This window comes from Oryctolagus cuniculus, chromosome X, assembly GCF_964237555.1.
Source record: "Oryctolagus cuniculus chromosome X, mOryCun1.1, whole genome shotgun sequence".
In the NCBI taxonomy this organism is placed as follows: domain Eukaryota; kingdom Metazoa; phylum Chordata; class Mammalia; order Lagomorpha; family Leporidae; genus Oryctolagus; species Oryctolagus cuniculus.
In genome coordinates, this window is record NC_091453.1 from 109,675,208 (window position 1) to 109,694,874 (window position 19,667).

General features: G+C 42.9%; 1 protein-coding gene across 2 annotated transcripts in view; it reads right to left on the reverse strand.

Annotated features, from left to right (window-relative positions):
* The window catches only part of FRMD7 (FERM domain containing 7), a 60,351-nt gene that overhangs the window by 11,674 nt on the left and 29,010 nt on the right, over positions 1-19,667 (reverse strand). Inside the window, exons 2-7 of one of the 2 annotated variants that reach the window (XM_017349954.3) lie at positions 16,560-16,664; positions 15,717-15,759; positions 12,651-12,729; positions 9,636-9,733; positions 901-1,015; positions 561-708 (exon numbers count right to left, since the gene is read on the reverse strand). In XM_017349954.3, the coding sequence (XP_017205443.1) occupies positions 561-708; positions 901-1,015; positions 9,636-9,733; positions 12,651-12,729; positions 15,717-15,759; positions 16,560-16,664 (588 nt within the window). The remainder of the gene's footprint in view (positions 1-560; positions 709-900; positions 1,016-9,635; positions 9,734-12,650; positions 12,730-15,716; positions 15,760-16,559; positions 16,665-19,667) is intronic. The other variant, XM_051827545.2, reaches the window with a different exon arrangement.

Sequence of the window (19,667 nt, forward strand, 5' to 3'; positions counted from 1 at the left end):
ACTGATAAAAAAAAAATAGCTTCTGGTAAAGTTCCCTGGAGTGGGCATTATTGATGACGGAAGACCAGAAAGTCCTGAATTGGTTTCTAACCATGGAAAACAACGCCCTGGGAAAATAATGATCCAGTAAATAAAAGTAGTTGCTGGCAGGGCTGGGCACTAATCCCCTGAAAGCAGGCTCTGGAACAAAAAGAACTACATTTTTTACTCCTTGTGTTGTCTCTGGAGAATCTGGACAGAGTAGATGCACTTTGTGTCACAGTCTAAGCTTTTACAATGCCCAAATCCAGGGATCGAACTTTCCAAAGAGCCTCTGGAGATTTCGCCTCTCCACCATATTGCCCTAATGTGTGAATGCCTCAGAGGCAAGAGTCGATTTCAGACTGCACGTAGAAGCAGCGCATTGAGGAGAGAGGGCTTACTCCAGACATTCGCAAGCATAATTTCCATCTCTGGCTGGAGGTAAGACTGAGGAGGGGATCACCATGGGGATAAACATCCCAGTTTGAGCCACCCACCTCCCACCCAAGCTGAAGCGCTTGAAAGGGAAAACGTGTTACCCGTAACACCAGTACGCCCATGTGAGCAACAGCCAGGTGAATCTGCATCCCTTCACCATCACTGGCAGGATGAGGTCTGATGCCGTACATGTCCAGCTTCCTTGCTATGTCCAGTAACAGAATATCAGACTCAGCTGGGCTCCTGCCACTGCAAGGGGAAAGAATTTATGAGCCCAATAAATGCAGCAAGAATGACACTTCCCCCCTGAGGGCCCCATGAGAAGCTCAACATTTTCTTGAACCTGAAGCCTCTCAAACTTGATTATTTGCCTTTTTAGAGTCTGTCCCAAGCTTTAGTGGTCTCTTTTAGGGAAAACAGGTGGCAAGTTAAAGTACTTACACGTGCTTCTGATGAAAGTGCATGATCTTGGCCTCCAAACAATCTTGGTTTGGTAAGTACCGGGTTTGTGCCAGATGTTTCCTATCTGTTTCTTCATGAAAGTCTCCCAGTTCTGCTGCATGATAGAAAATGTAACATTTTTCACATTACCATTGAGGAATTAAGGAATGGAGTGCCCAGCATACCCGCTGACCTCTGCCAGACAGCGGTTTCTTTGCATCTAGTGCAGCCCCATGTCTCCCTTTCCCCACGTTATGTGTATTTATATTCATATGAGGAGGGAGACTCAACTGCATCTTTTTCAAATCAGAAACTGTGGGTTGCTATGAAGTCTCAGTACAGTAAGCCACAGACCCAGTGTAGCTCTGGTTTTTTTTGAAAAAAAAAAATATTTATTTATTTCCTTAAAGGCAGAGTTACAGAGAGTTAGAGATCTTACATCTGCTAATTCACTCCCCAAATGGCCCCAACAGCTGGAGCTAGGCCAATCCAGAGCCAGGAGTTTCTTCTGGGTCTCCCACGTGGATACAGGGGTCCAAGTACTTGGGCCATCCTCCGCTGCTTTTCCAGATGCATTAGCAGGAAGCTGGACCAGAAGAGGAGCAGCCAGGACTTGAACTGACGCCCATACAGGATGCCAGCACTGCAGGCAGCAGCTTTATCCACTGTGCCACAGCACTGCCCTCCCCAGTGTAGGTTTCAAAGGCTCTGAGAACATAGTTAGATTTTTCCTGCCCCATCCCACTTTGTATTTGCAATCTTGCCAACTTCCAATAAGCCCCTGGTATAAGTTGAATTGTGTTTCCCTAATTCGTATATTGAAATTCTAACCCCTGCTTGCAGAGACTTTGACTGTATTTACAGAGAGCCTTTAAAAGAGGTGATTAAGTTGAAATAAGGCTATTAGAGCAGACTCTAACCCAATCTGATGGCTGGGCGTTTAGGAAGAGGATATCTGGGGGACAACATTGTGGTGCAGTAGGTTAGGCAGCCACCTGTGATGCCAGCATGCCATATTGGAGTGCTGGTGGAGCCTTGGCTGCTCCATTTACAACCACGCTTCCTACTAATGCACCTGAGAAGGCAACAGATGATGGCTCAAGTATTTGGGCTCCAACCACCCAGATAGGAGACCTGGATGGAGTTCCCAGCTCCTGGCTTCAGCTTGGCATAGCTCTAGATATTGTGGCCATTTGTTAGAGTGAACCAGTGGATGGAATCTTTTCTTTCTTTCTTTCTTTCTTTCTTTCTTTCTTTCTTTCTTTCTTTCTTTCTTTCTTTCTTTCTCTCTCTCTCTCTCTCTCTCTTTCTCTCTCTTTCTCTCTCTTTCTTTCTCTCTCTCTTTCTCTCTCTCTCTTTCTCTCTTTCTTTCTCTCTATTTCTTTCTTTCTTTCGCTCTTTCTTTCTCTCTTTCTCTTTCTTTTTTCTTTCTTTTCCTTCCTTCCTTCCTTTTCTTCTTCCTTCTTTCCTCCTTCCTTCCTTCCTTCCTCTCTCTCTCTCTCGCAAATAATTATTTTTAAAAATATTTATTTATTTGAAAGGCAGAGTTACAGAGAGGCGGGGAAGGTGGGGGGGACATGTCTTCCATCCCTGGTTCACTCCCCAGATGGCCACAATGGCCGGGGCTGGGCCAATCTGAAGACAAGAGCCAGCAGCTTCCTCTGGGTCTCCCAAGTGGGTGCAGGGGCCTAAGGACTTGGAACATCGTCTACTGCTTTCCCAGGCCATAGCAGAGAGTCAGATCAGAAGTGGAGCAGTCAGGACTTCAAATGATGCCCCTATGGACTTCTGGCACTGCAGGCGGCAGCTATACCCACCATGCCACAGCGCTGGCCCCTCAAATAAATAATTACTTTAGAAAATAAAGAAATCGGGGCCGGTGCTGTAATGTAGTACAATAAGCAACAACCTGCGGCACTGGCATCCCCATATGGGCACTGGTTCGAGTCCCAGCTGCTTCTCTTCTGATACAGCGCCCTGCTATTGCACCTGGAAAATCACTGGAAGATGGCCCAAGTGCTTGCGCTCCTGCACCCATGTGGGAGATCCAGAAGAAGCTCCTGGCTCCTGGCTTCGGTCTAGCCAATTCCTGTCTGTTGTGGCCATTTGGAGAGTAAACCAGCAGATGAAAGATTCTCTCTCTCTCTCTCCCTCTCTCTCCCTCTCTCTCTCTCTCTCTGCCTGTAGCTCTACCTTTCAAATAAATAAATCTTTAAAAAATAAGGAAATGCAGACACCCAGAGAGACACCAAAAATGTTAGTATAAGGTAAGAAGCTAGCCATCTACTTGTCAAGGAAGGAGGCCTTAGAAGAAACCAAGCCTGCTGACACCTTGGTCTTGGACTTCTAGACTCCAAAACTATGGGAAAATGAATGTCTGCCATTTTAAACCCTTCAGCCTCTGGTATCTTGTTATGGTAGCTCTAGCAAACAAACAGTGCCGCGACCTCACTCTACCCTGATTATACACTGTCAAGAAAGGGAAATAAAAATACCAGCGACGATGCAAATCTGTCAGCCGACTACTCTGCACATTTGTAATCTAGTAAATTTCCGGCCATCTAGAATCCCTAATAGATGAATCATTCTGGAACTTACTCTGGCTTTTCTAAATGGCTTGCAGTTTATTCATGATCATAATTTACTCTTTTCTAGATGTCTCCAATTTGTTTGGTTATAACCATCTATTACAATAGGAGACCTACAATGGCAACTGAGGTATTTACCTAATGTAAATGATCTCATACTGTTTTCAGTTTTTAATTCATTTATCTTCTTTGTAATTTTTACACCTCCTCCCTCTCAGATTTATGTAAATCACTTCCTGGTCATTGATTGACCTTGAAGTCAGACTTCAGACCATTGTTGTAAATTGTGACATGTAAATGTTAAGCTAACACAAAATGAGGATCCAGGTATGCAAACCTGTTAGCATAAAAGACACTGTCAGAGCAAATAGACTCTCCACGAAATCCTGTGGTGCTTTCTTCTTAAGTAAAACACAGGGACAATAGGCCCTGAGTTTGGGTGCTGGAAGGCTGTCCTTCTTCTCTTCTATCTTGGTTTTCCATTTGTGTTTTTAGACAGATGATATGTTCACTTGTAGACAGGTGAAGTGTATATGTATATTTCAAAATCACAATAAAATGAAAGCGTCTATATAAAAAGCATTTTTAAGAGACCAAAGGAATAGCTCTTTTAGTTGTGTTTTTTTTCCCACCAATATTGACAAATGTAAAATCTCTCTAAAATACGATCAGCCCCAAATGGTTTCATTAATTAATTTTATCAAAAATTCAAAAAAGAAATAAATAATGAATTCTGTTCAAATTCTTCTAGAAGACAGAGGAGAGGATACTTGCCAACTCATTCTTTGAAGCCAATATTACTTTGATATGAAAAACAGACAAAACCTAAGAAAACTACAGATCAGTCTCTTTCATAAATACACAAGTAAAAATCCTCAACAAAACACTAGTAAACTGAATCTAGAAATACATATAAAGGATTATACACTATGACCAAATGAGATTTAACCCAGGATTGCAAGGTCAATTCAATACATAAAATCAATTAATATAACACATTATGTTAATAGAATAACGGAAAAAACCACCACACATTGTTGTCTGAATAGCTACAAAGAAAAAACCCAACATCCATTTATTGTTAAAACCACTCAACTTCTTCTTTAACCTGATAAAGGTTATCTATGGAAAACCTACAGCTAAGGTCATCATCATACCACATGATGAGAGGTTGAATGCTTCGCCTAGACTAGGAACCACATAAAAATGGATGCTCTTGCCCTGTTAGCTAACTTTATACAGGTGGTTCTAATCAGTGCAATCAGGCAAGAAGACTAATATAAAGAACTTGCACTGAAAGGAAGAGACAAAACTATCTTTACTTGTAGTCAACATGATCCTATATAAAGAAGCTAATAGAATAAAATAGAATCAATAAATGAGTTTAGTAAGGCAGCAAGATAGTAGACCAAAACAAAAAATGTAATTACATTTGTAGATACTAGTAATGAACAATCATAAAATGAAATTAAGTAAACAATTTCATTTACAATAACACCCAAAATGTACAAAATACTGAGAAGTAAATTCAGCGAAAGAAGTAAAAGAATTGTATATTGAAAACTACAAAATATTGGTGAGACAAATTTTTAAGAGTTCTATATAAACAGAAATATATTTCAGGTTTATGGACTAGAAGACTCAATATCATTAAGGTAGCAATTTTTCCAAAATTGATCTATAAAGTAAATGGAATTATCATCAAAATCCCAGAAGGTTTTTAGTAGAAATTGATAAATGATCTTAAAATTTATACAGGACACAGAATAACCAAAACAATTTTGAAAAAGAATTAGAGCATGTACACTTTCCTAATTCAGAACTTACTACAAAGCTACTATAATCAAGTCAGTGTATTAATGGCATAAGGATAGACATAAAGATCAATGGGACTTAACTGAGCGTCCAGAGATAAACTCCTTACATTTATAGCCAAATGGTTTTTTTTACAAAGTTGCCAAGATAATTCAATGGGGAAATAGTAGTCTTCAACAATGGTGCTGGGTCAAATGGATATCTATATGCTAAAATATGAAGTTAGATCACACGCCACACACGCATACAAAAAAATTAAGTCAACAGTGATCATACACTTAAATATAAGAGGTAAACCTATGAAAGTTCTAGCAGAAAATTCAAGATAACATCTTTCTGACCTTCCATTAGGCAAGGGTTCTTAGATGTAATGTCAAAAGAATGATACACTAGAAAATAATCAGAAAGTGGAAATCCAAAATAATTCTTGTACTTCAAAAGACATCATGGATAAATGAAAAGAAAATATTATAAAATAAACTGACAGCCTAGAGATTGGAGGAAAAAATTGCAAATTGTGTATATCATGAAAGACTTTAATTAGAATTTATAAGAATATTTTAAAAGTCAAGATTAAGGTACCAATTTATTGTAAAATGCCAAAAGATTTGAATAAGCATTTTACTAAAGAAACAGGAATACATACGTGAAAAGTTGCTCATTATCATTAGTCATTAGGAAAATGTTAATTATCATTGCAATGAGATATATCTTTATACTTACTAGAATGGCCACAATAAAAAAGACAATCAATAGACAATACCAAGTGTTAGTGAAGGTGTGGAAAAACTGCAAACCTCACATGGAGGACTTTTAAAAAGTACATGGAAAATGCATACTATGAAATAAACTATATTTGGATCTCAAAAGTTTTGCACCAAAATATGCTTACCTTCTAATTCCATTTGCCACAAACCTTTTGAAGTACCTGTACATTTCCAGTGATATTGTAACAATTTGGAAAATAGTTCAGCAGTTTCTTAAAATGATCAACATAAATCTATTTATAAGACTCATCAATTACACTCCTAAGAATCTACCCAAGAGAAACAAAAACATGTATCCATAAAAGACTTGTATGCCAGAGTTTAGAGCATTATTCATAATAGCTAGACTAGAAACAATGCCAACATCCATAATTAGGTGAAGAGGTGAACAAAATGTGGTAAATTCATAAAACAGAATACTGCTCAGCAATGGACATTTATGAATCATGCTAGAACATACATGAATTTTATAAACATTACATTAAGTTCAAAAAGCCAGATGCGAAAGACCACATGTTTTATCATTCCATTGACATGAAATGTCCAGAAAAGACAAATTTACAGAAATTAAACTAGTGGTTGCCTAGGACTCAGCATAGGAACAGGGAATGACTGCAAATGGGCACAAGAGTTTTCTTTTAATGTGATGAAAATGCTCTAAAATTGGAGTGTAGCAATGATTGTACAACTATAAATTTACTGAAAAAATTGAGCTGTATATTTTAAATGGGTGAATTTTATTGTTTGTAAATTGTACCTCAATTGAAATATCTTTTAAAATACATTACACATATATGTGTCCTCTCTCTCTTTCTCTCTCTCTCTCTGCAATCTTTCAGTTCATTAGGCACAAGTCTGCGTGTTGAGCCTAAGGAAACACAGGTGCTTTTTTCCCCTCTACATTCAAGACTGTAACAATCTAGGAAGAGAATGATAACATACAAATGAGGAAATAGCACCAGTAACAGAAGATGAAAAATGTTATGAGCACTTTCACTGTTCCCATGCTGGTCCAAACCACCATCACTTCTCTCCACGGCAGTATCCTCTTATCTGGCCTCCCACTTCCACCACTCCCTCGTAGGGTCTACTTGCACCACAGCAGCCAACACGATCTCGAGAAAACCCTATTTACATTATTTCACTCCAGCGCTTAAACTTCTTCAGTGCCTTCCCATTTCATCTAGACTCGCTTTCTAGGTCTTGAGCATGCTTTTTCCACCCTCCTTGATTACTCTCGTCCTCTCACACTCACATCCAGCCATACGTACAAGCTTTTCTGATGTTTCTTGAACACCTCTGGCATCCTTCCCCCTCAGGCCTTTTGCACTGGATGTTCTCTCTGCCTGGAATTATTTTCCATCAATTTTACCACTCTCACTTCTTCCAAGTCTTTATTCAGCTGTTACCTTAACAGTAAGCCTACACTGACCACCTTATTTAAATATTTAGTACCTACCCCCAGAATCCTCCATCTCTCTTCCAGGTTTTATTTCTCTTCCTTGCTCTTATCACCTTCTAGCATCCATGGTATAATTTGTTTACTTATTTTGGTCATTGTTTGATTCTCCTCCATGCCCAGAGTGTGAGCTCCATGGGGGGGGGGAGGGTCTTTGCCCATTTAGTTCACTGCTGAATTCCCAGTGCCTATAATAGTATCTGGCACAAGGCAGGGACTCAATAAATTTTTGTTGAATGAATGACAAAGAGTTGTTGCTACAGGAACTAATGAGAGGAGGCTTCATTTGAAATATACAAATCATGTTTAGGAAGAACTGTTTGGCTAGAGCAGAGAGGTGTGTAAAATAGAATTAAGCAGGCAAATCGTCACACGTGGAGGTTCTTCAATGTCTAGAATATAGCAGGCATCCCACAAATATTGGATGAATGAATGAATGAATGAACGAATGAACAGGTGGGCGGTCTGGTTGTGTTCAGTGATACAGTCTGACTGAAAGCAATTCTGACAAGCTATCTCACTGCAAATTTACCCCCCCCCCCCCCCCGAAAGCGCTTCTATTGACAAACCAAAACAGCCTCTGGAAAAGCAAGTGCTCTGTGCTATGCCTGAAATGGCCACTAGGGAATGCCCAAACCCATAAGGCAGAACTGTTAAGAATGAAATTGAGCTCCCCCAAAAGAGGCTGTGCAGGAGCTCCAACTCATGCCTGCTGTTCTCCCAGGCAGCTAGTGCAGAAGGATGTCTTCCAGCATTCTTTTCTTTCTCCTCTCTAGGCCATGCCCTCAATCCCAGTGCCAAGTACAATACTGGACATACGGCTAGCATCCTTGGCATTCAAGACCGTCCAAAACAATGCTTCATTTTCCACCACTTCTCCTAAACAGACCCTATGCTTGACCTGTACTGGGTCATTCTTCAATCTCTATTAGTGCTGCTTCTTGTCCGACCACTGTTCTCATGCTGTTTTCTCTATCACTACTTATCCAACTCCCTTTAAATCCCAGCGCCAAGGCCACCTCCTCAATCAGCCTTCTCTGATTACTATTTTTGCTACTTCTCACTGTCTTTATGAGATCTAAGGGTTCCCATCTCCTGTCCCTGTCAGTAGTTTCTTGGTAAATATTCGTTCAGTGCTCCACTGTGGAGTTCCCAGTGAAATCTGACATCTACCATTTCTAAACTATCAGGAAGGTAAGGGACTTAGGTCAAAAATGAATGGATGAAACAAACAAACAAACAGACAAAAACAAAGTTATCATTCTGCAGCACTAGTTAGGAATTGCTTATTCTTGGGAGGCCTCTCTAGAGGAAGGAGAAAGTATAGCTGGCCCTAGAACAAGAAATACCATCTCCAGCTGCCTAGTCCCTGTCCTTATGGCTGCAAGAGCAGCCTGCTCAGCTCAGGATCACCTCCTCCCAGGCAAGCTCTTGCTGTTCCCCAGGGCTCCTTCTACCTGTATTCTTAAGCCTAGTCCAGCTACTTGGCTGTTAGAATATAGGGAACTCTGCTAGATGCCTCAGGCCTTTTTCCCTCTTAGTGTCTCTCCACCTGCTGCACTCTGGCCTTTGTTCTCTGAAACCATGATAAAGCACAAAACAGAAATCACATGGAACGTGACAATGTGCCACACAGAAAGCATTACCAGAGATATATCCTGGGGCAAGCAGAGAGAGCGGGGTTTGCCTGGCAAAATCTATGCCCAGATTTATCAAAACCAGATCCTGCACAGCAAGCCCAGGGGCAGTAGGACAGAAAGGTTGGACAGAGATAAAAGAAAATCACTGTTAGCTTTTCATCTACACTGTCTGCACAGAAGGTATTCTCGTCACTATTTGAAAGACAGGAAACTCAGTCTCAGAGAAATGAGGGGAACTTCACCCTACAATAGTCAGGAGGTGGTAGAACTTGGACTTGAATTCAAATACAAGTGACTACAATGAAGCAGCCTCTTTCTACTGGACCGTGCTGTTTCTCTCAATCTAATCCATGTTTTCTCTCCTCTGGAGGACCTAACACAATGACAGGCATGCTGAGGGTGCGCAGCTCCTTTGCTTGGTTCTCTCCCTGGCTGAGAGGTCCCGAAGCAGACATTTGCTACTTACATTGTAAGATGTGAGATACCATCAACGCTGTACACTTGTCACTGCATGGAAGCCTTCCTAGAGCCAAATCCTTCTTTATTTGCAGAGTAAAAAGATACCTGCAAAGAAGTTGGAGGGAAATCTCTTGAGAAAAGAAACAGGAATGAGAAAGAAGCAGTTCCCTTCTCTCCGTTCCGAAATGATTCAAGACAGGAAGTGCACCCCCAGTAAGTCAGATGCCTTTTGAGGGTAGTGAATAGTAATACAGGCTTTGCTTCAGCTCCAAACCAACCCCAGACCACAACTGGGCTGATCCAGCACTCTGGCAGTTTTCACAGCCATTAGGAATAACCCTGGTCCAAATGCTCTCGACAACTTGAGGGAGTTAGATAATCAGTCTCTGGTGGTTTCTGCCCCAAAGCAAAGGCACATCCCTAGCTAGAGAGAAAAGGAGATCCAACAAGAATAAGGACACTTGGGAAGCCAGTACTGCACTGTTCACAAAGTGTCGCCAAGCACTCACTATGCCTACAACTTAGGAGTTTGGTGGGACAGGAAAGATCACCACATTGTACAATTAGGAAAAAGGACAGGCCTTTAGCTTTGTCATGAAGACGCTAGTTAAGACACCTGTGCCCCATATTGGAGTACCTGGGTTCAATACCTGGCTCAGGCTCCTGACTCCAGCTTCCTGCTAATGCAGACTCTATGTGGCAACAATGATGGCTCAAGTAATTGGGCTGAGACGTCCATGTGGGAGACACGAAATTCAGTTCTCAGCTCCCAGTCTTGGCTCCAACCCAGCCCTCACCGTTGAAGGCATTTCGGGAGTGAACCAGCAGATGGAAATTCATTCCTATTCTCTCTCTTTCTCTCTCTCCCTCCCCTCCCTTGAATAAATAAATAAGGGGGAAACTTTAAAGAAAAGACAGGAGTTAGGAATTTTTGATAAGGTCACATGACCCAAAGAGCTATGGCACTGAATCCAGTCTGCCTCCCAAAACAAAGATTGTGTTTCCGAAATCACGGACTTGAGGCCATGCTTTCTGCCCATACTGCTCCTCCTGCCTGTACCACTATCTCTCCATCACCAGAGCCCAGATCAGCACTTTACACAGAATAGGTATGTAATTCATGCTTGCTGAGTGGCATTAAGGCAGGTTGCCCTTTTTCCCACATACAGCTCATCAGAGACCTAGAAAATACAAGTTGGTTTCCAGGGCTCTGCCAGACAGATTGCATTTGTCCCATACTTTAGAAATCAAAAGAAAGTCAACTGTTGTGGGAAAATGTATACAACACTCCACCACAGATTGTTTTCTAACATGGTCCAAAATTTTTTTTCCAGCATTTTAATTTATACTTTGTAACATTTATGGAATCTCTATTGCAGGCATTTTCCTACATACAGAAGGCTTTCCAAAACGTTATTAAAAATGCTTCTTTGGGAGGCAAAAATATTTTAAATAGATGCAATTTTTCCATAATATGCATTTTCCATGAATTTATTGAAAATTCATATAATGCGATTTTCTAAATGAAGTTCTATGTGGAATATTTCTTTAACCAATTAAGCCTTGAAGGCAATGTGATGAACTAAAATTAATTACAGGGAATAGATGAAAATCCAGATTGAAAAAAAAAACAGGTAAATAAGCAAGGTGATTATTCAGCTTGCAAAAGCATTCATTATTATAATCCTTCAAATTGTGAGCTTCCCTAATGCATTAGTAGTGATGCAATTAGAAAAATTATATTTGCATACCGCTCTCAATAACTCATGTATTAGCCCCAAAGCAGGCATCCTTGTACATTCAACTATAATAAAGAATCCTTAAATGAGCCAATGGAGAAAAACAAAGAAAGCCTAACCTTTGACATTGCCTGTTTTCAAATGTAGATGTGAATGAGCATAATCAACTTCGGCTGCTAAAAGGAAAGTGAATTTCATTTTGCTCCTAGCAAGGAAGAAAGGAAACTTCTTGTCATTTGACACGTTCCTTGCCGTTAAGAAGGCAGCTGTGTGCTACAAATACCAAATCATTGCCCTGAACAGCTGATGAATCATTTATCATCACATTGATTTTCTCATTCTCTTTTTTTTGAGAAAGTTTATCTCCATCAAAATTGGTCACAATTTCAAACTCAGTTGAAATGAGTTAGCAAATGCAAACTGATACCAAGATATCAAATTATCTGGCAAAGTAGGCTACAACTCACAAATGTGGAAAAAATTAGAAAGAGAAAGGGAGGCTTGTGAAACGGGACTTCTGCAAAAGCCTCTCAGAAAAGACCCTCTTATGAAAGAGGTGAAGGTGAAGGTGAACTGGCCACGACCCATGTTGGGGAAAAGACATCGGGGAGAACAACTGCCCACGTTCCGCTATCTTGACCAAATCACGTTGGATCCCCTAGATCTGTTTCCTCATCTATAAACCAAAAGGGCTGGACTAGATTATCTCTTAGACCCCTACTATGTGTAGGAGTGTGTCAGTCTAGAAAGCAGAGTAAAGTTTTGGAGATTCTTACATTGACAATGTATTTTTTGCAGTACTAGGTTTACATTGTAATTCTGAAAGGCATTTTTCCTAAGTATCTATCATCATTACAGAATATTTCACCTCTACCTATGGGATACACACACACACACACACACACACACACTCCTTTGTCAATGACTCTTCAAATTAACCGGCATACCCATTCTATTAAGCTACCCCTGGTCGAAACACAGATGCCATGAAGGAGAGCACACTTATTGTTATAGCAGTTAATGGCACAACCACCCAAGTGGTCGCTCAGGCTTGTTCCCATGTTGAGAACACCACCCTCCTGTTCCTTGCAGTCCCCAGCCTTCAGGAAGAGCAACACCTTAGGGACCAGCCGGGCCCTCCCTCTCTCCAGCTCTTCACCATCTCCCAGAAAGTGACTTAAAGCCAAGCCTTGCAAAGAGGGTCAGAAGCTCTATCCCAGCTAAGTGGAAAATAATGATTCTTAAGTAACATCATGCAGCAGACACACAGGTAAGTACTATACCTTGTAAGTTCTTCCCGCAGATGTCCAGGGTCCACTGGGAAAAATTTCACCATAAATTTGAAAACAATCTCCTTAGGATCTTAAAACACAACATCTCCATAAGTTTTATTTAAATGTCCATCACAACAGTTACAGGTCTACACACACATCCCTCTCCTCTTCCCTCCCTTTATCATCTCTCCCTCCCACAGACTTTTACATTTCCATTTTTCACATGTATAAACTGTTTCTGGAGTGAGTCTATGTGGATAGAGATTCAGTAAGTCCTTTCACCCTTCTTTCCTATTCCCCCTCCCTCCCTTTGAGGTTTTTTTTTTGTTTTGTTTTGTTTTGTTTTGTTTTGTAAAGATGTGCTCCTTTGAGGCCTACTATGCCCTCTCTTTAAAATTGTCCCATTCAGAAAAATATATCGCTTGCCACTTAGGATTATGCATTCTTGTCTTTTAAAAGGGGAGAGTGCAGGCCGGCGCCGCGGCTCACTAGGCTAATCCTCCGCCTTGCAACGCCGGCACACCGGGTTCTAGTCCTGGTCGGGGCACCGGATTCTGTCCCGGTTGCCCCTCTTCCAGGCCAGCTCTCTGCTGTGGCCCAGGAGTGCAGTGGAGGTTGGCCCAAGTCCTTGGGCCCTGCACCCCATGGGAGACCAGGAGAAGCACCTGGCTCCTGCCTTCGGATCAGCGCAGTGCGCCGGCTGCGGCAGCCATTGGAGAGTGAACCAACGGCAAAGGAAGACCTTTCTCTCTGTCTCTCTCTCTCCCTGTCCACTCTGCCTGTTAAAAAAAAGGGGGGGGGGAGTGCAGATTCAGCTGGAGCTGGTGAATATCACCTAGCCTAAGGATTTCATCAAGGGAACTAGAAGCAGTGTGCACTGGTGCTTCTATCTAAAGTTCACACTAAGAAAACACGTGCTTGTGGCTGGCATTTGGCAGTGGTTAGGATGCCACTGGGACACCTGCACCCTGTGTCAGAGTTCCTGGTTTTGATTTCTAGCTCCACTCCTGAGCCCAGCGTCCTATTAATGTAGATCATTGGAAGCAGCTTGGGTTCCTACCACCCATCTGGAAGACCCAGATTTGGAGTTTCCAGTTCTTGGGTTCAGCCCAGTCCAGCCCTGGCTGTTGTGGGCATGTGGGTAAAAACCAGTGCATGGGAGCCTTTCTCTATTCTGTCTGTATCTCCCTTGCTTTGTGTTTCTCTGCTTCTCAAATAAATAAATAAACAACCTCCTTATCTTTACAACCAATTCCTTAAAGGAATTAAAAGATAAGGTTGATCTTGGCGTAAAATTCTCTGAAGTCCACGCATAGTTTTCTCATAATAAACATTTCCATGAATCCATGAACTTTTTCATTTGTTTATCTGGGATTCCAATTTAATTAATCATCCTGCATGTTACCTTTGGAGCCTATACCTGAGATTAGTTTTGTGGAAGTCAGCAGAGGTAGGAATATCAAATGGTTAGTGACAAGGGTGAGGCGAGAAAATTATTCAGAGTCCAGTGCCTTGTGTATCATGCTAATAAGTCTGGGCTTCACTCTCAGAACACTAGGGAGCTGTGAAATCGTTTTAAGCAGGAGAGTAGTATGGACAGGGCTTTCTATTTTTTTTAAAGATTTATTTATTTATCTGAAAGGCAGAGTCATAGAGAGGCAGAGGCAGAGAGAGAGAGAAGTCTTCCATCTGCTGGTTCATAAATGGCCGCAACGGCCAGAACTGGGATGATCCGCAGCCAGGAGACAGGAATTTCTTCTGGGTCTCCCATGTGGGTGCAGGGGCCCAAGGACTTGGGCCATCTTCCACTGCTTTCCCAGGCCATAGCAGAGAGCTGGATTGGAAGAGGAGCAGCCGGGACTCGAACCGGCGCCCATATGGGATGCCAGCACAGTAGGTGGTGGCTTTACACGCTGGGCCACAGCACCGACCCCAGATTGTGTTTTCAATAGATCCCTCTGGCAATAGTGTAGATGATGGATCCGGGAGAATCAAGTTGGAAGCTATTGGAATACTGTCACAGATGATCCTTACACAGTGTGAACAGCAAAATTGTGGAAAGCACCAACATGTGAAGAGTGGCCAGATTTAGAGGAATCAGAAAAAGAGACACTGAGACAGTGTTGCTCAAGGTGTTGATTGAAATCTGCCTCCCAGGGCCAACATTGTGGCACAGGAGTTAAGCCAACAAATGGGACACAAGCATCCCATATCTGCGGCCGCTTGGAGTCCCTTCTACTCCACTTCCAATCCAGCTTCCTGCTTATGTGCCTGGGAAGGCAGTCAAAGATGGCCTAACTGCTTGGGACCTGTGCCACTCATGTGAGAGACCTACATGGAGTTGCTGACTCCTAGCTTCAGCCTGGGCCAGCCCTGGCTGCTGCAGTCATTTGGGGAGTGAATCAGCAGATGGAAGAGCTCTGTGTGTTTCTGTCTTTCTGCCACTCTGCCTTTCAAATAAATACCTTTTTAAAAAAAGAAAAATAAATTTACCTGCTTCAGAAACATCTGTGGAGTATTATAATATAAGCAGGTTGCTAGCCCCCAAGCCAGGAACAAGGCCCTGGAATGTGCGTTTTATCAAGAAACCCAGGTGATCCTAATGCACACTGAGATCTGAAAACAACCACACTGGGTTGTGAAATATAGGGGGAACTATTTCACACACAGTAGGCGCTGAAGTACGAACTGAGGCGAATGGACAATGCTTGTGATGACATAAAACTAAAGCAGCTTCAGGCAGAAGGTGACGGCATTGCGGATTGACATTAAGGATGCTTGAAGATTTGTAGTGCCTGAGCGTGAGAGAGATTCCCAGAGCCAATCTGCAGAGTGCTGTCATTATCAGGGTTGTTCAGATTTACTCAAAGATCCAGGGGCATGATTTCTGTCATCTCAGGCAAAAATTAAACCATTTTCTAAATTGCTACATTTACTGGACGTATGAAGGATTGAAATAATGTATCAAAGCTCCTTTGTCCCCTTATAGTAAGGTGAGGAATTGTGTGGTGCTGCTGAAGTATTTTTCAAGTTTGAACTGCGAACTATATTCCTTAAATTATTTTCCATACTTACTTTTTACTTGCTTTGTTATGGGCTTCAGAAGTTCCAACCAAACCTGGAATAACATTAATGAAAATACTGTTAGAACATGGTTTTGAGTGAAGCCTTTCTTTTCCTTTGTGGTAACAGATAAAGGTTAGCATGAAAGAAATAAATACCAGAACTATTTCAACATCTAACGATACTTAGAAACAAATAGCAGTGTCAGAGAGAGGACATACCTTTACCATATTCAGTCTGCCCCTAAATTTTCCCTAAGGACAAGTGAACATTTTTGATCTATAAGCTCTGTTGACATTTCAATCACTGCACCTCTGCCTCAGTAGGACAATGGAAGTGTCACATAGAAGGCTCATTAGTTGCTACAAAGACTAATAATGAAGGCATCTGGCTCTGTGTTTAAATGCTACAGTTCTCAAACGCCAGCTTAATAGACCTAATGAGCCTTTCTGGGCAGGTGCCAGATTACAGATGGCCAAGGCAGGACACAGTGGCAGAACCTGGGTGAATATGAGGACCTGAGAGAGTGGAGAGGAGAGCCACCCCCCCCCACCCTGAATACGCCCTGCTGAGGGCAGAGTCCAAATTCTGGATGCTGAGGTCCAGCCTCTGCAAAGTCAAAATAGATAAAGCCTGGTAGCTGATCACAAAGGGACAAAACAAGTTCAAGGGTGAAAGAGTTTGCGTTTGACGGATGGAAGTGACTTTAGCACCACAAGGGGGAAGAAGGGAAAACAGGTACCAGATTCAACAATTTTGCAAGGATGAACATAATTTTGTGCCATTCCATCCGAGGTTAGAGCCCTACTGACTTCACTGAAAACTGCATTTAAAAGCAATGTTAGATGGACTTACATTATTTCCAGAATGGCTGCAGAATTCTAATCCAAAATATTCCTTCTCAGCAAGGTTGAGATGGCTGCAACTGAGGTTAAACAGTGCCTTTCCGGAAGATTTTTGCTAAAGGAAACACAGACATCACAGCACAGTTTGTGTTCTTCACCTGATACTATTGCTGCAGTGTGGAATAAAGGGGAGAAGCCACAAGGCACTCTTGAAGCCCCCACCCCCACCCCCACTCCGCCCGCCAGGTTCCTTGAAGCTTGTCTTCCCGAATGAAGTTGAGCTTTAAAGATGGATCCACGCGTCTATTTGGAAGTTGCGTTAGGGATATCCCCCCCAAACAACCTCACACTGATGACCAACTCTTTGGACAGAAGAGAGCCTTGCATTTAACTCCAGCAGCAAATTGACCCTCCTTTTGATTGAATTCTTTCATCAATCCCACAGGCGATTGGAATGATCTTGCCTGAATTGTCAGTTCAATCAAGCTGTAAATCTGACCCTACTATTCCCCTGCTAAAAAGCCTGCAGTGGCTCCCCTCAGGATAAAACTTCTCCCTCGCTCATGTGGCCCTGCCTGCCCCTCCAGCCTCATCTCTCACCCCTCGTTCCTGACACGTTTCTCTCTAATAATCGCTGCCTGCTCCTAGTTCCCCGCACTTGGCAAGTCGTTTCATGCCTCGGTGCTTCTGCTGTTGTCATTCCTTCTCTACTGATCGCCCTTCCCACCTGTCTGGGGTTGCCTTACTGCTACTCAGCTCGGATGTCATCTCCCCAGGAGAGCTTTCCCCAGCCAGTCAGCAGCAGGTTAAGCCAAGGGCAGTCTCCCGTGCTCCCAGACACCCTCGGGCTTACCTCACCCCTGGCACTTCTTATTACACTGGACGTCTACCTTCCCCATGCAACTGAATTCCTCCACAGCCCAGATCTGGCTTTATTTTCCCCCATTGTTCGCCAGGTCTAACTCAGAGCATGGCACATAGTAGCAGCTCCTGAATGTTTGCTTCTCCAAGTTGAACCTGATCAAATGAATCAGAGGAGTTCGTTCTTCATTTTCTTTTCTTTCTCCTTTCCTTTCTTTCTCCCTTCCTCTCTTTCTCCCTTCCTCTTTCTCCCTTTTTCCCTTTCTCCCTTTCTCCCTTTCTCTCTCTCTCTCTCTCTCTCTTTCTTTCTCTCTTTCTTTCTTTTTCTTTCTCTCTCTCTTTCTCTCTCTCTTTCTCTCTCTCTCTTTCTCCTTCCTTCCTTCCTTCCTTCCTTCCTTCCTTCCTTCCTTCCTTCCTTCCTTCCTTCTTCCTTCCTTCCTTCCTTCCTTCTTCTTTCTTTCTTTCTTTCTTTCTTTCTTTCTTTCTTTCTTTCTTTCTTTCTTTCTTTCTTTCTTTCTTTCTTTCTTTCTTTCTTTCTTTCTTTCTTTCTTTCTGTCTTTCTCAGGTGGCCTCACCGAATCTGCACACAGCGCTCTGTTTACCTAAGGCCACCTTATTTTTTTTTCTTCATAAAGCCCACAAGGTACCATATGGGGGGGCGGGGAGGCTCCGAGAACAAGAAGTTTGAAGAGCTCTTTGAAAATCTCTTTGCCCGGAGACCGGCTGAAGCTGATCTCTAGCAGTCATTGTGGCTAAAACTTGAGGGTTGCTGTTCCAGGGAGGAAGGTGATGGGAAAATTGGGCCCTGGCTGATAGGCACAAAGACAGGCTGCTGAAAGCCCCTAGTTAGAGCGGAGTCACGCGGTGCCTATAGCGCGCTGCAAAGGAGGCCGGGTGCAGGCAAATGTCGCTGGAAATCACCGACCCACAGAATTCGCAGCAACCTTGAGAGGTCACTGAGTCCATCCAGCGCCCACCCCCACTTCTCCCTCAAGGCAGCAGCAGCAGCAGCACAGGAACAGAGCCCACAGCTGGGATTTAATAGCTTCCAGGAAGGCGGCCTCCCTGCCCCCCTCCCCCCACTGACCAAAAATACACCCCTCTGCCTCTGGACGTCTCTCCACACCCCAGAGCTGCACCAACTCAAGATTCATTGGGGTTAACCAGGGTCCTATTTCTAAAGGCAAGTCGGCCACAAAGGGTGAAATCTGTTGCATCCCTAGCACCTGGAGAGAGAGCTGCCATACTGAGGAACCCGAGCTTCGATTTGATGTGGGCAATGCCATCAGACAGAGGGCCAGGAAAAGGGACTCAGCCCTTGCGGGGGGGCGGGGGGTGCTGACACTGAGAGCACTGGGGGCTGGGGGCGGGGGCTCTTGGTAGGGGGCAGGTAAGGGGGTAGTTTTTGCCTATGTGGCAACCTTGCCTGGAGCAAATGCTGACACAAACCATTCCAGACAGATGAAATCGCTCCTATTTTTAAAGTCCTCCAGACAAGGAACTGCCACGAGATTTTTTATTATGAAACAACAACAACAAAAAAGAATTTCTAAAGAGAGAGGGATGACAGCAATACTTTTTCCAACAGTAAAGAAGCATTTCAGTCACGAGGACCAAATTCTGTCGTAGGCTCCAGTTTCTTTGCAAACAGTTCAGGAAGCTCAAGATTTCCTTTTGGCTTCTTCATTTTTCATTCTTATTTTGCATTGCGGCACTTAATCCTCCCTATCAACACTGCCGCATTCCATGTGTCTGTATATTTCAGTGTTTCTGCAGTCACTGAGAATATATAGCCCTTCTCCCCCGAAGTTTCAAATCAAAGCCTTCTTTTTCCTCCCCTCCGGAAGATCCCATACCAAGTCCTGGTATACATGAATAACCCCCTGATTTGTCCAGTCCTGTAAATGTTGCCAACAGGCTCCAAAAGCCTTTGGCATTTATGCCCCTGGAGATCAGGCACTCACATGGCTCCAGCTCTCCACCCCCATCTCCGGGAGCGGCACTTCCCTGCAGTCCTCCATAGCCTACGTTGAAATTGGCCAGCCCTGTGGAATGTGTTGCATAACAGGTAAGGTCTTGGTTACGTCTCAACATGCAGCCTTTCATTTTTTTTTGTTTCTTTTTTTTTTTTTTTACCATTAGGATCCCATTCCTCAATTTCTGTGTTATGATTATCTGTCTCATACTCTCTGTTTATGTACAACTTTCTCCTTTTCTCTGAGTCTCTGAACAATTGCTCGCTCATGGGTAAGCCGCA